At 40.7% G+C, this 16,319-nt stretch overlaps 1 protein-coding gene, 1 long non-coding RNA gene and 1 pseudogene across 2 annotated transcripts in view; 2 read left to right on the top strand and 1 right to left on the bottom strand.

The window, feature by feature from the left end:
* Window positions 1–1,350: 1,350 nt before the first annotated feature.
* On the top strand, window positions 1,351–16,096 carry LOC122915248. The gene is made up of 3 exons (XR_006386031.1): window positions 1,351–1,613; window positions 15,635–15,738; window positions 16,085–16,096. It is a non-coding gene; the product is annotated as an uncharacterized LOC122915248 (long non-coding RNA).
* On the top strand, window positions 4,446–5,159 carry LOC122915247 (annotated as a pseudogene).
* The window catches only part of HADHB (hydroxyacyl-CoA dehydrogenase trifunctional multienzyme complex subunit beta), a 33,525-nt gene continuing 28,079 nt past the window's right edge, over window positions 10,874–16,319 (bottom strand). The window contains exons 11-16 of the mRNA XM_044261939.1: window positions 15,408–15,487; window positions 15,282–15,329; window positions 14,383–14,470; window positions 13,955–14,029; window positions 13,382–13,546; window positions 10,874–11,423 (exon numbers count right to left, since the gene is read on the bottom strand). Coding sequence (XP_044117874.1) covers window positions 11,388–11,423; window positions 13,382–13,546; window positions 13,955–14,029; window positions 14,383–14,470; window positions 15,282–15,329; window positions 15,408–15,487 — 492 coding nt within the window. The 3' untranslated portion in view covers window positions 10,874–11,387. The remainder of the gene's footprint in view (window positions 11,424–13,381; window positions 13,547–13,954; window positions 14,030–14,382; window positions 14,471–15,281; window positions 15,330–15,407; window positions 15,488–16,319) is intronic.

The following is a 16,319-nucleotide window of genomic DNA, read 5'->3' on the forward strand; positions in this document are numbered from 1 at the left end:
AAATGATGGCACGTAGTTCACGCTCTGCTGCTGAAAACACACTTTAGAACTGATCAATGAAATGACAGGAAACCTTTGTTCACTTGACTCTCACATAAAAAGGGACTGAAAAGAAGGTTCTGCAGGTAAATATAAGAAAGTGAGGCTTAGCAGGAATTCCATTTCTAAAAAGATGACTTAAAGGAGTTAAGTAGAGGATTCCCTGGCTGGCTCAATCTGTTGAGCATCCAACTCTTGGTTTCGGCTCAGGTCATGATTGCAGGGGCATGAGATGGAACCCTGCACTGGGGTCTGCACTCAGTGTGGACTCTGCTGGAGATTCTCTCCCTCTCTCTCTGCCACTGCCCCCCCGCCAACCCGTGTGAGCCCTTTCTCTCCCAAATAAAATAAAATCAAAGAAAAAAAAAGAAAGAAAGAAGTAGGCATGTGAGCCAACAAATGTACAAAACATGTGCATTCTAGGTGTTTATAGCCTCAAAAAAGAGGCACTTGGTAAAACAACTTAGGACATATCTACCAAAGGAATGCTATAGGGTCATCACAAATGATGATGTATAGGGGCGCCTGGGTGGCTCAGTCAGTTAAGCGGCTGCCTTTGGCTCAGATCATGGTCCTGGGGTCCTGGGATTGAGCCCCACGTTGCTCTCCCTGCTCAGCAGGGAATCTGCTTCTCCCTCCCTCCTCCCCCCACCCCGCTTGTGCTCTCTCACACTTGCTCTCTCAAGTAAATAAGTAAAATCTAAAAAGATGATGTATAGCTACACCTACTGATACAGAATAATGTTTAGGCTATATAGCCAGGTAAGACAAAAGGGTTCCCGAAGAACAGCATTATACTAGCCAATTCTGGTCCATACCAAAATTGGGTCCATTAGTGTCCATACGAATATGTGTGCATTGAGGAGGAAACATACCAAAATATTAACAGTGGGGATCTCTACTGGATTTTTCATTTTATTTTACTCTATTTGAATTAATTCTTTACAATGAGCATGTATTTTTATGTTAGAAAAAAGTGATCTTGAAAAAGTTTTTCTGAACATTTTGCATATTTAAAAATAGAAACTCCACGAGCAAAGTAACACAAAGCATGCTCTGGAATTTAGATTGTATGGAAGGGTGGGCAACATTAGGGGTTCTTGAGAAAGCTTTGCATCACCTTTTGGAGTTCTGTTTTGGGAATCAGTTCTGTCTGATCACTGACAGTCTCTTAAGTGTGGAGGGGGAAAGGGGCTCCCAGTTCAGTTGAGGGCAGCCAGAAACATTGCCAACATGTCTAAATGTTTTGTCTCTTTCACAGTAATGCATTCCTTTTCAGAATAGTATTTTTACTCGGTATGTTTGTTGTTCCATCCCCCACATTCTTCTATTTCCTCTCAGTCACTGATCCCCTCTTTACTGAAAAAGATCAGAGTCCCAGAAAAACTGCAGAGGACCTCCAAGTTACCCATTAAATCCCAGAGGAAGACTAGAGACCGGCTGCTGTTTTTCAGTCCTCAAAAGATACCGGAATTGAAGAGGCCTAGAGAAAATAAACATAAACGAGAAGGGATGGGAAAGAAGACAGGCTGAGAATGAGGATTCTTCTCTCCGGAAAGATGGATATAAAGAGGGTAAGAATTTTTATTTTGCTGGTTGCTGTAGTTTCAGTATCTAAAATATGCCCGACACATAACAGGGGCTCAGTAAGTATTTGCTGAGCAAATGAACTCTGCAGAGCACAGGAAGAGTGTGGACTTTTACTCAGAGTTAGAGCCCCCAAGAAGCAAACAGCTGGGGCGGCGGGGAGGCGTGGAGTGCGGAGCGCACTTCTGAAGTCTGAATGAAAGATGAAGGCAAATAAAGGCTCCACCCCAAAATGGTTATTTGGTGGAACAGAGGGTCTAATTAAAGTTTTCTATGAAAAGAGAGATACTTAAGCTGGGATCTTTAAGAATAGCATAACCAGTTTGAGAGACCTGAGGACAAAGAGCAACATCGGCTTTAGATGGAGGCACCTAAACCCAGGACAGCCAAAGGGGGTCTTCTGCAACAGCCGAACTCTGAAAACAGCAAAGCTTTCTCTGACAGAGAATGTTTAGAAATAGCATACAACTTACATAAAACTGGGTGAACCTATGACTCAACTGCGGAACTAGAACTTTAGCAACACAAACCGAGTCCCACTGCCTCCTGTCCTGCTCTGAATGTTTTTGAGATAGCATTTAAAAATGTTTTGTGTGGTGAAATGCATGAAATTTATCATTTTTAAGCTTTTTAAAAAAGATTTTATTTATTCATTTTTTTGACAGAGAGAGAGAGAGAGAGAGCACAAGCAGGGGGAGCAGCAGGCAGAGGGAGAGGGAAAAACAGACTCCCCACTGAGCAAGGAGCCTGACATGGGGCTCGATCCCAGGACCCTGGGATCATGACCTGAGTCGAAGGCAGATGCTTAACCAACTGAGCCGCTCAGGTGCCCCGTTTTTAAGCTTTTTTTTTTTTTTTTAAGATTTTATTTATTCATTTATTTGACAGAGAGAGAGAGAGCACAAACAGGGGGAGCAACAGGCAGAGGGAGAGGGGAAATTTATCATTTTAACCATTTTCGGTGTACAGTTCAGTAGTGAGAAGTACATACACATTGTTGGGCAAACAATCTCCAGAACTCATCTTTCAGCTGAAACTCTGTACCCATTGACTCTCCGCTCCCCTTACTCCAGCCCCTGGTAACCCTCATTCTACTTTCTGTCACTATGAACGTGATGATTTTGTACACCTTATACAATTCGAACCATACAGCATTTGTCCCTTTGTGACTGGTTTCTTTCACACAGCACAATGTCCTCAAGGCTCATCCATGCTGCAGGGCGTGACAGGATTTTTGAGGCTGCATGGCATCCTACCGTGTGTGTACACACATTCAGCGGCCAGTGGACATTTCGGTTGCTTTCCCCTATTGGCTATTGGGAATAATGGTTCTGCGAATGCATGCAAATTCCTCTGAGACCCTGCTTCCAATTCTATTGGCTATATACCTAGACAGAGTTGCTAGATCATGTAATAATTCTATTTTTAATTTTTTGAGGAACGGTCATACCATTTTCCACAGAGGCTGCACTATTTTATATTCCTACCAGCCGTGTACAGGGGCCCCAGTGTCTCCACATTCTCCCCACCACATGTTATTTTCTGTTTCTTTGATAGTAGATATCATAATGGATGTAGGTGGTATCGCAATGTAGTTTTGGTTTGCATTTTCCTAATGATGAGTGATGTTGAACAACTTTTCACATGCTTATTGGTCATCTGTATAACTTTTTTAGAAAAATGTCTATTTAAATTCTTTGCCCATTTTTTAAAAAAGATTTTATTTATTTATTCGACTGACAGAGATCACAAGTAGGCAGAAAGGCAGGCAGAGAGAGAAGAGGAAGCAGGCTGAGCCGAGAGCCCGATGTGGGGCTTGATCCCAGGACCTGGGATCATGACCTGAGCTGAAGGCAGAGGCTTTAACCCACTGAGCCACCCACGTGCCCCTTTTTGCCCATTTTAAACTGGGCTGTTTCTTGGTTGTTGAGTTGTAAGAGTTCATTCTATGTTCTGGATATTATCAGATACATGACTTGCAAATATTTTCTCCCCTTGGTTGCCCTTTCACTGTGTCCTTTGATGCACAGAAATCTTTTATTTTGATGAAGTCCAACCTGTTTTGTTGTTGTTGCCAGTGCTTTTGGTATCATAGCCAAGAAAACATTGCCAAATCCAATGTCATATATCTTTTCCCATTTTCTTCTAAGAGGTTCACCATTTTAGCTCTTGTGTTTAGGTCTTTGATCCACAGTAAGTTAATCTTTATATATGGTATAAGATAAGGGTCCAGCTTCATTCTTTTACATGTGGACGTCTCATTTTCCCAACACCATTTGCTGACAAGACTGTCCTTTCCCCATTAAATAGTCTTAGCACTCCTGCCAAAAATCACTGGACCACATAGAGAAGATTTATTTCTGGGCTTTAAAATAAACTGTTGGGACGCCTGGGTGGCTCAGTGGGTTGAGCCGCTGCCTTTGGCTCAGGTCATGATCTCAGGGTCCTGGGATCGAGTCCCGCATCTGGCTCTCTGCTCAGCAGGGAGCCTGCTTCCTCCTCTCTCTCTCTGCCTGCCTCTCTGCCTGCTTGTAATCTCTCTCTGTCAAATAAATAAATAAAATCTTTAAAATAAATAAAATAAACTGTTATCTCCAAGAGGTTTCCTGTGGGCCAATGATGGGGCTGAGCCCCGCTGACCCCTCCAGCGCCCCTCCACTGACTGCCTCTGCTGGGTTCTGAGTCTGTTCCCTGAAGAAGCTCGATGGACAAGAGGAATCTCTTCTCTTGGGTGCGTAGGTCCCGGTGAGCAGAGGCTTTGAGCCCTAACGCCACAGCTGACAGCTGCCAGGAATCGAGACCAGAGTATTCCTTCAGAAATGAGTTGCACAACTGAGAAGTCACCTTGCTCATGCTAATGGTCTTGTTGAAAGTTGGAGAGATCACGGCGATGCAGCAAAATCTCTGATCTACCACACCGCAGTTCTCAATGAGTAGAAGTGACCAAGCAGTATCAGGAAAAAATTCAAGAGCTTAATGAAGTGGCAGGACATTGGCCACAGTCCACATTAGTTATGGGAATCCAGCAAGAAAACAGACAAACCAGATAAGTGCAACAAGAGAACAAAGAATCATATACATCAGTCTGCCTTGGAGCTTGGAATGAGCAAGTATCAAGAGCAAATGTTCAGACAGTTAATGGATAGCTAAGAAGATCTCGTATGCTAATGAAGATAAAAGAGGAGCACTCCAAGACGGACATGGTACATTACAACAGCTCCGAAGAATCCGTCCCTAATGCATCTCAACAGGGACTAGAGAGGAGGCACTTGGAAACAAATCAGAATTAATTACAAGCACATGTTGGACAGACCTGAAATGGCAGCAGTAATGAGGAAAGTCATTGAAATTGATGGGCGACAGCGTTGCAACGAACAGGAACGAATATTTCAACTTGAACAAGAAAACAAAGGCTCGAGTGAAATCCTTTAGCTTGAGAACCACTGTTGAACCTTAGGAAAGGGCAGGTTCTGAAAAATTTATCTTTGTCAGCCTTAGTGACCAATTGTAACCTGAGTCTGAAGGGGAGCTGAAGAGTCTGTAAGCCTACGAGCTTCTTACAAGGCTCTGTCCACTGGGACTGGCCTCCTAAAGTGAATGAGTTAACAGAAAAATCAATCTCAAGCTACTCTTTGCTTTATCTCTTCTATTATATGAACAGTGTGCTGTCAATGACATTCCTGAGATAGCAACAAAAAATTGCAACTAATGGTCATAGACTTTATTCCAAAATGTAATTAAAAACAGAGGGGCACCTGGGTGGTTCGGTGGGTAAAGCCTCTGCCTTCAGCTCAGGACATGATCCCAGGGTCCTGGGATCAAGTCCCGCATCTCTGCTCACTAGGGAGCCTGCTTCTTCCTCTCTCTCTCTCTCTCTCTCTCTCTCTCTCTGCCTGCCTATCTGCCTACTTGTGATCTCTCTCTGTCAGATAAATAAATAAATAAATAAATAAATAAATCTTTAAAAAAAAAAAACTTTACTAATTGGTGAACAAACTAAAAGTTTTTTGAGTGACTGCTGATCCTATCATAAGCTTCCTGCAGTACTGTTAGCATTCCGGATGATATATGGATAAACATGAATATTCCCCAAAAATGGGAATTCACACAATTATCCAAATTATATTATTTTATATCCAAATTTTGAAATACACATTTTGCCATGGTTTTATGAACAGAGACTGTCATACTGAATTTTACACTCTCCATGTTTGGTGACAGTTAATAAATAGCTTATGAAATACCTGGGTGGCTCAGTCAGTTAAGTATCTGCCTTCAGCTCAAGTCATGACCCCAGGTCCTGGAATCAAGCCCCACTTTAAGCTCCCTGCTCACCAAGAAGCCTGCTTCTCCCTCTCCTTCTACCTGCCACTCCTCCTACTGGTACGCTCTCTGTCAAACAAATAAAATATTTAATAAATAAATAGCTTCTCTACCAGGAGACTTTAAACTTTAAAAGACTGCCCATTGGGGTGCCTGGGTGGCTCAGTGGGTTAAGCCTCTGCCTTCAGCTCAGGTCATGATCTCGGGGTCCTAGGATGGAGCCCCGCATCAGGCTCTTTGCTCATCAGGGAGCCTGCTTCCCCCTCTCTGCCTCCTTGTGATATCTCTCTCTCTCTCTCTCTCTCTCTCTCTCTCTCTCGCTTTCTGAAAATAAATAAATAAAATCTTAAAAAAAAAAAAAAAAGACTGCCCATCTACCTTCCCATTCATGTAAAATTTTGTCAAAGAAAATTTCATTTGCAAGGCTATAGGAATGTTTCAGAGACACCATAAACAAGATGTAATTTATTTTTTGCTGGTATATCATAATTAAAATACTCCACTAATAATTCTAAGTTGCTAGAGAAATGAAGTATCCTTTCAGGAATGAAAAAGAACACCTTTCTATGAAAGACTTTTTTTTTTTTAAGACTTTATTTATTTGACAGAGATCACAAGTAGGCAGAGAGGCAGGCAGAGAGAGAGAAGGAAGCAGGCTCCCCGCTGAGCAGAGAGCCCGATGCGGGGCTCGATCCCAGGAGCCTGAGATCATGACCTGAGCCAAGGACAGAGGCTTTAACCCACTGAGCCCCCCAGGTGCCCTCTATGAAAGAATTTTAAGAGATATTAGGATGTTAAAATACTCCTTTGAAAGATTCAGTTTTGACTCTACATCAATAACAAAGATGAGATCTTTCTCTTCTCTTGTTGACCTTTAAGGATATTATGTAACTCATTTAGCTAAGAGTTGAAACGTTTGATATGGCAAGCTAGGTATGGTAATTTGAAATTAAATTGGAAATTCCTCTCCCTCACAACCCCCCCCTTTTTTGAGAAGTATTCTTGGGGGCAGGGGTGTGTCTGGGTGGCTCAGCCGGTGGAGCATGTGACTCTTGATTTTAGGGTTCTGAGTTTGAGCCCCACATTAGATGTGGAAATTACTTAAAAATCTTTTAAAATAGGGGCACCTGGGTGGCTCAATCATTAGGCGTCTGCCTTAAGCTCAGGTCATGATCCCAGGGTCCTGGAATTGAGGCCTGCCTCCAGAGCAGAGAGCCTGCTCTCCCTCTCCCACTCCCCCTGCTTGTGCTCCCTCTCTCTCTGTGTCACTCTCTGTCAAATAAATACATAAAATCTCTAAAAAAAAATAAATTTTTCTTTATTCTTAAGCTCTTATCTGGTCCTCATAACCTACAGAATTTTTTTTTCTTTTTAAAATTTTGTTTATTTAACATAATATATTGCTTCAGGGGTACACATCTGTGGTTCATCAGTCTTACCTAATACCCAGTGCTCATTACAACACAGACCCTCCCCAAATTCCATCCCCCAGTTACCCCATCCCCCCACCCCCACTCCCTTCCAGAAACCCTCAGTTTGTTTCATAAGATTAAGAGTCACTTATGGTTTGTCTCACTCTCTGGCTTCATCTTTATTTTTTTCTGTCTTCCCCTATGATCCTCTGCCTTGTTTCTTAAATTCCACATATCAGTGAGATCATATAATAATTGTCTTTCTCTGGTTGACTTATTTCCCTTGGCATAATACCCTCTAGTACCATCTACATTGCTGAAAATGGCAAGATTTCATTTTTTGATGGCTGTGTAGTATTCCATTGTGTAGCTATGCCACTTCTTTATCCATTCATCTGTCAATGGACATCTGGGCTCTTTCCACAGTCTGGCTATTGTGGACATTGCTGCTATAAACATTGGGGTACAGGTCCCCCTTTGGATCACTACATTTGGGTCTTTGGGGTAAAGCCCTAGTACAATTGCTGGTCGTAGGGTAGCTCTATTTTCAACTTTTTGCAGAACCTCCACACTGTTTTCCAGAGTGGCTGCACCAGCTTGCATTGGTGTGAGAGGGTTCCCCATCCTCTGCATCCTTGCCAACATCTGTTGTTTCCTGACTTGTTAATTTTAGCCAGTCTGACTGGTTTGAGGTGGTTCTCATTCATGTGGTTTTGATTTGTATTTCCCTGGTGCTGAGTGATGTTGGGGATTTTTTTCATGTGTCCATAGGCCATTCGGATGTCTTCCTTGGAGAAATGTCTATTCATGTCCTCTGCCCATTTCCTGACTGGATTATTTGTTCTTTGGGTGTTCTTTATAGATTTTGGACACATATAGATTACCTGACACATCATTTGCAAATATCTTCTCCCATTCTGTTGGTTATCTTTTGGTTTTGTTGACTGTTTCCTTTGCTGTGCAAAAGCTTTTGATCTTGATGAAGTCCCAATAGTTCATTTTTGCCTTTGTTTCCCTTGCCCTTGGAGACATGTCTAGCAAATTGCTGTGGCCAAGGTCACAGAGGTTGTGGACCTGTGTTCTCCTCTAGGATTTTGCTAGATTCCTATCTCGCACTTAGGTCTATCATCCACTTGAGTCTATTTTTGTGGGTGGTGTAAGGAAATGGTCCAGTTTCATTTTTTTGTATGTGGCTGTCCAATTTTCCCAACACCATTTGTTGAAGAGGCATTTTTCCATTGGACATTCTTTCCTGCTTTGTCAATTAGTTGACATACTAGTTGACCATAGTGTTGAGGTTCCATTTCTGGGTTCTCTATTCTGTTCCATTGATCTATGTGTCTGTTTTTGTGCCAGTACCATACCGTCTTGATGATTACAGCTTTGTAATAGAGCTTAAAGTCTGGGATTGTGATGTCACCAGCTTTGGTTTTCTTTTTCAACCTTCCTTTGGCTATTTGGAGTCTTTTCTGGTTCCTTACAAATTTTAAGACTATTTGTTCCAGCTCTGTGAAACATTTGATGTTCTTTTCTTAGGGGTCGCACTGAATGTGTAGATTGCTCTAGGTAGCACAGTCATGTTAACAATATTTTTTCTTCCAATCCATGAGCATGGAACATTTTTCTATTTCTTTGTGTCTCCCTCAATTTCTTTCATGAGTGTTCTGTAGGTTTCTGAGTATAGATCCTTTGCCTTTTTGGTGAGGTTGATTCTTTTTTTTTTTTTTTTTAAAGATTTTATTTATTTATTTGAGAGAGAGAGACAGTGAGAGAGAGCATGAGCGAGGAGAAGGTCAGAGAGCGAAGCAGACTCCCCATGGAGCTGGGAGCCTGATGTGGGACTCGATCCCGGGACTCCAGGATCACGCCCTGAGCCGAAGGCAGTCGTCCAACCAACTGAGCCACCCAGGCGTCCCGGTGAGGTTGATTCTTAAGTATCTTATAGTTTTGGGTGCAATCGTGAGTGGGATTGACTCAGGTCGTGATCTCAGGATCACAAGATCAGGCTGTATGTCTGACTCTCACACAGCACAGAGTCCGCTTGAGTTTCTACCCCTCTCTCTCCCCCATCCCCCCATATTCTCTCTCTAAAATAGATAAATCTTAAAAAAAAAAAAAAAAAAAGGCAATAGTGCTACGAACACTCTTAAACATGTCCTGGTACTTGTGTGCGGAGTCACAGACTGTGGGTCATTTTCAAATGTACCAGATAACACCAGACTGTTTTCCAAAGTGGTTCTATCAATCTGTATTCTCACCAACGGTGTATAATAGTTCCTATTCATCCACATCCTTAAAACACATGGTATTCTGAGTCGTGTTCATTTCTCCTGTGGGTGTAAAATAATATCTCATTATGACCCTAATTTTTCTTTACTAATCAGCATCTTTTATTCCCCATTTCTACATTATTTTCTAAAACATTCTTGTTAATAACTTTTGCCCCTTTTTTTTTAACTGAGTTATCTTTCTTCTTAGTGATTTGTAGAATCCTTTATATATCCTGGATCCTTTGAAAGACACATCTCTATCATATAGTAAGACACAGATATATCTTTAGGAGATACATATCTCTTTTGTAAGATGTATCTATATTTTTTACTTTTTTGTGGCTTGTCTTTCAACTCTATCAAAAGTTCTTACTTCAACATAAATTTATAGATCAATTCCTTCATGATTAGAACAACCTAAGTCCATAGTGGTATATTTCTTATTTATTCTAAAAATCCTATTTTTTCCCTAAAATTTTAAGGTTTTTTTACCTTTCATAATTATCTAGATTTGAATTTTGTTATATGTATGTAAATATATTGGTTTTCAGGATTAAAAACTCCCATTATGTTGAATTTACCAATGAAATCATAGGGAAATGATGCTGGGAGTCTTAAATACCCTGTTAAGTGGTTAGTGCTTCCCTCCTTTGCCCAATCTGTCCTGAACTAGAGGAGGATTCTGACTGCCAGTGACCTTCATAGATGTAAGCAACATCCACAAGAATGGCCATAACTGAGAGACCTGAGCTTCTTCAAAGCACTAGTATATATTTAGTGCATAATAAAAACAGAGTTTTTATTTTTTAATTTTAAAATTTCTTTACACTTTACTTAAATCCTGGCAAACAGAGACATCCCCATTGAAATAGATTTACTTCCATGGAGCAATGGGGAAAAAGGTGGGACCCTGGGGTGCCTGGGTGGCTCAGTAGTTGGGTGTCTGCCTTTGGCTCAGGTCATAGTCTCAGGGTCCCAGAATTGAGCCCTGCATTGGGCTCTCTGCTCAGCGGGGAGTCTGCTTCCCTCTCTCTGCCTTCCTCTCTGCCTGCCTGTGATCTCTCTCTCTGTGTCAAATAAATAAAATCTTTGAAAAAAAATAATAAAGTAGCACCCTCTTTACATTCCTTGCTGTCTCGTAGTTGACTAAGACTGTGAGAAGTTAACAAATGAGTAAAAGCAAATCTGCCCCCAAGCCCAGAGAACCACCCTTTACCTCCAGAAAAAAAATAAGGCAAACTATTCAATATTTTCTCAGTTTATTAACATTAACAGGGTACTTACACATCTAAACATTTACTGTAAGTTGTCAGTAACATTTAACTCTGAATTATCTTTCCATAATTTTTTTAGGCACATTGGTTTGTAATTTATAGAAAACACTCATCTTTAGGTCACAAACAGGAAAGAGTATAATTTGCAAATGTTACAAAGATGATTCCAAATCTCAGCCAACCTCTTTCCCAAACTGCAACCACTCTTAGTATTTAATGAAAATAGAGATGAAAAACAATTGCTTAAACGTTATCACTGTGTGACTCTGGTGACTAAGAAATCCCTGAAAGAGCAGTAAGCCATGATTACTGGAAAGCTCAGAGTGCTAGCAAGGCTTCATTGCGAAGTATTTAACAGAAGGCCACAGACTGTGTTTTCCTAAGAGGAGCTAGGAACTATGGATGTCATTTAGTAATGCATTGGAATGGCATTGCCTAGTGCGAGTGTGCACGGAAACTCCAGGTCACCTCTTCATTATCTATTATTTTGGATAAGCTTCCACAATCATAGCATGGCCCTGAAAAGGGAAACAAAGAGTTCAATTAGAGCAATGGAAGGTGAAAAACCCAGCCAGTCCCGAGGCAAAAGAGAACAATGGGAAAAGTACAGGCTATAGAGTTTGATGCCTGCTCTGCCTTTCAAACACTGTGACCCAATGTGCAGAAGGGGGAGTGTTGCTCTTAGCATCTAACGTGTGGAGATCATGCTAAACATCCTACATCCCGGGGCGCCCAGCTAACTCAGTCAGTTGAGCGTCCGACTCTTGACTTCAGCTCAGGTCATGATCTCAGGGTGGTGAGATGGAGCCCTGCATCAGGCTCTGCACTTGCTGGGAGTCTGCCTCTCTCTCTCTCCCTCTATCCCATCCCCTGCTCGCTCTTGTACTCTAAAAATAAATCAGTAAATCTTAACACAAAACAAAACAAACAAAAAACCCATCCTACAACACAGAATACAACCCACCCCTCCCCAAGAATTATCTGGCCCAAAATGTTAACAGAGCCAAAGCTGAGAAACCCTACTCTGGATCCAAAATGCCCAATTCCTCCGCTAACCTCCTCGTTGTGTTGGTAGCAGGCATTCGGCTCTTGATGAAACAATTGCCAAGTTTAATCTACTTTCTAAGGTACATCATCTCCTCTCTCTGTCACCATACTATAAATTTCTAGAAGAAAGGTACTGGGTATTCTTCGTTCCTCCATAAAAGCACCCAGGATTGTGCTACACTCTGTGTGCTTGAAGAACTATCAGGGAACACACACTCAAAACCACAGGACACTAACCTATGCGGACCACCCACTCTGCACAGTACCATGCACTGGTTATCTACCCCCATTAAGCCTGGCACAGAAAGATAGGAGGGAGGGCTCCAGTCCTGACTACGGTTTCCTGTGGCTAAAGCTAAACAGACAAAAAATGCTTTTCATCATGAAGTCTGAAATGCTCCAACCTACAAATAACTGACCTCTTATTTCTTCAAAGTTTCTGAAGCAAGCCATAAATAAAGGTTTTTAAGTGTAAGATATTTAAACGTTTATATATCTTATCGACTCATCTTGATTAGCAACAGAAAGTTTTTGTAATCGGGATGAAAACCAAAATCTGTTTCCATCAGGGTTGGGTGGGGGGAGAGATTATAATTAGCCTGCCTTCCTTCTGGATTTTATTCCCAGAGTGAAATGCTGCAGCAGGTAGTAAGCTGTGTCTGCAGTGCAAGTGAGGTCAATGAAAGAAATCCAGAGAATACAAATTTCCCCCAAATAAACAGCAATAAGTTATCCAGAAGTAAATAAATTCTCCAATTAAGATATAGTTCCGTTTTCAAGAAAGATAATTTACTTCTTGGAGAGATTTTATAGATAAGGTCTCATGGTAACTAGATAAATGAGTAAATTTTATTATAAAAGAAGAAAATATATCAAAATGTTAATGATAGTGTCTGCTGAGGGGATTATAGGTGATTCTAATTCTTTTCTATATACTTTTTGTACTTTCTATAATGACAATGTATTCCTTTTAAAAGTAAAAAATATAAGGGCTCCTGGTTGCCTCAGTCAGTTAAGCATCCAACTCTTGATTTTGGCTCAGGTCCTGATCTCAGAGTCATGAGATCAAGTCCCACGTCAGGCTCTGTGCTCAGCGCAGAGTCTGCTTAGGATTCTCTCCCCTCTCTCTGCTCCTCCCTGCACCCCGCCTCAAATTAATAAATAAAGTCTTAAATCAATAATATAAACATTATTTTAGGAATAGAAACAGCTATTAGTTGGTTTAAAAACCAACTTCCTTCCAAAATACTATCAGAATTAAAGTTGTACCCTCTTCCCCTCAAAAAAGGCTGCTTTTTTCCTGGTTGTCTGTTATCAGAAATATTGCTCTAAGGATGTTTCAAAGTTAAATGAAACACTCTCAGATGAGCTTGTTTTGTTTCCAAGAAAATGTCTTTCCAGAAGCACCTGTGGAGCTGCTGAGACGTACCTGCCCGCCAGCTGCACAGGCAGCCACTAAGCCATACTGGCCTCCCTCCTTCCGCAGTCTGTTGGCAGCTGCCATGACCAACCGGCAGCCAGTGGCTCCAAATGGGTGTCCCAGGGACAGCGATCCACCCCAGTTGTTAAACTTCTCCAGGGGAGGTGACCCAACCTGGCTCCCACAAAACAGATACAAATATAATGAGGAGTTAACTTAAGAATCAGGCCGGGCTCTTACCAAGAGGAAGGTAACAGAGACTGAGAACATGCCCAACTTAAATAACATCACATACTATTTTACTATAAAGAAAAAATTCTAGGTCAATTCTGAAAGCCAAAGACCATTTATTTTTCATCTAACATCAGAACTGGAAGAACAAAAGACAACCTAGAATTTTACTTCCATTTTTTCTAAAGATTTCCAAGAACTATTTTTCAACTAAGAAATAAATACATTTAATGAAATATAAAATTCTTCACCAGGAGAGGCCTTCCCCTTCATATTTTTATTAGCAGCCGACTAAACTCCAAATACTACAGTGCCCTGGAAGTTCAAGCCTAATTTTGTTCAAACGCTTACCTTGGTTTTTCTACCCATGTAGTTTTGTGCAAACCAATCAGAATCCATGGCTTTAAAATTAGCCAAAATCTGTCCCTACAAGGGAAAAGAGCTTGTTATTAATGACCCTTGCCATTAAAGTTGAGCAAATCTTTAAAGCAGTTTTTCATAAAATTTTCCTAAGGAAACATTTTGCTACTTTTCAAGGGCCTCTAAGAGACTGCCTCAGAAGGTTGTTTTCAAACTGTACCATTGGATTCCCTCCTCTTACACCTCTTCCAACTGTGTAGTCAGTACTTCAAATATAAAGCTCTCCTCGTGTTTCACTCGCATCATAAGCCACCCCTCATTTCCCACACAAACACAGATTACGGTTTTGTTTTTTTTTTTTTACAGATTACATTTTTTATGGTTACAGTCCTTTGATATGTATCTTTTAAGTGACTTACTGAGAATGCCTCATGAAATTCAAAAGCATCAATATCATTCATAGTCAATCCTGCCTTTTCCAGAACTTTTGGAGTAGCATATGTTGGTCTAAAAAGAAAAAATAAGTAATACATTAAGAATTTAATTTTCCACCTAAGAACTCCTTATTCCCCAATCTGAGTTTTACATATGGTATTATAATGTCCTTCATTTATTCACTGATTCTACTGTACAAATATTAAGTGTATATGCTAGAGTCAGGGATACAGTTAATAAACAAACAACAAAAAGAGAAGGACAAACAATGTGAAGAACCAGAAAAACACACAGTGCAAAGGGCAGAGCACAGGGAAGAGTAGCCTAGTTTGGAGGACATGATGGAGGCCAGTGAGGTGAGAACTGTCAGGGTGGGGGACACAATGTAAATATCAGGAGGCTTTTACAAAAGGCTACTATAGACTGTGTAGCAATATGAAGAAATGCTTATGACATCTTAATGAAAAAAAGAACACAAAAGGATTATTTTTAATCCTTTAAATCCAACACACACACACACCCCTACTCACAAACACACACCAAAAAAAAAAAAAATCCAACACACAAAACAATTATGAACTCAGAACTCAATGTACTTTATTTTCTTTTAATTATTTTGATTTAAATCTTGTTAATTAACATATAGTGCAATATTGGTTTCTAGAGTAGAATTCAGCACTTCATGACTTACATACAACCCCTTGTGCTCATCACATGTGCCCTCCCTGATCCCCATCACCTGTCTAGCCCAGCCCCCCACCTGCCTCCCTCCAGCAACCCTGTTTGTTCTCTATCGGAAATTAATGTACTTTAAAATCTATATAACAAACGTGGATAATCAAATACTTTCAATTATAGGCCAAGGATATACACTGCTACCTACCCAAGTAAAAGTTGATCTTTTGGATCCTGAGACACATATACGAAATCCCTAGGTGAAAAACAAGAGGGGTTAGCTCCAGTAATAAAATAAAGAAATTGAGGCAATTTATTTGAACATGTACCTTACCTCAAATATGCCTTTGGCTTATAACCCAAGGCCAGAGCTTTTTCCTCTGCCATAATCAGCATTGCAGATGCACCATCAGTCTGAAGTATTGAGCAAAACAATAATGTTAAATGCTTCAGCTTTTCTGGAAGTCTCTGTACAACCATCTTGTATGTCGTGTTCCTAAATCTCCCAACTAATCACACCCATGCGGAGATTTTATGTAACAAACTTTCTTTCCATTTTAGCCATCATTAATTCACAATTCAAACCCACACTGATCCGTTTTTCAAGGACGCGGGTAGCGAACCTGTTCAAAGTACCACATTATCAAAATGGACAAAGAGAACAGGTAACTTTAGAAATATGTATTGGGGTGCCTGGGTGGCTCAGTGGGTTAAAGCCTCTGCCTTCGGCTCAGGTCATGGTCTCAGGGTCCTGGGATCGAGCCCCGCATTAGGCTCTCTGCTCAGCAGGGAGCCTGCTTCCTCCTCTCTCCCTGACTGCTTCTCTTGACTATTTGTAATCTCGATCAAACAAATAAATAAAATCTTTAAAAGAAAAAAAAAGAAATATGTAGTCATACTAAACTTAAGCCAAAAGATTTTTTATTTTGGCACAGAATATAAGAAATCTTATGAATTAAAACAATCTCTCATTTATTTGCTTATTTTTACATTTTATGGACTGTTTTGGAGCTGCCTCCTGCCTCCAGAAGGAAACACAGACTTCGAGGTGATATGGAAGAAACAGGTGAGAACATCAGAACCATGGTCTTCCCTCCTTGGACACATCTCACATGCTTCTTCCCAACTGACAATCAAGAAGTTCAAAGATAAAGAGCTACCATCGAAAAAAAGCCCTTCACCATGACTGCAAAAGAAAGAGCTCAAAAAAAAAATAAAAATAAAAATAAAAAATTTACTATTTGAG

This window comes from Neovison vison, chromosome 8 (genome assembly GCF_020171115.1).
Source record: "Neovison vison isolate M4711 chromosome 8, ASM_NN_V1, whole genome shotgun sequence".
In the NCBI taxonomy this organism is placed as follows: domain Eukaryota; kingdom Metazoa; phylum Chordata; class Mammalia; order Carnivora; family Mustelidae; genus Neogale; species Neogale vison.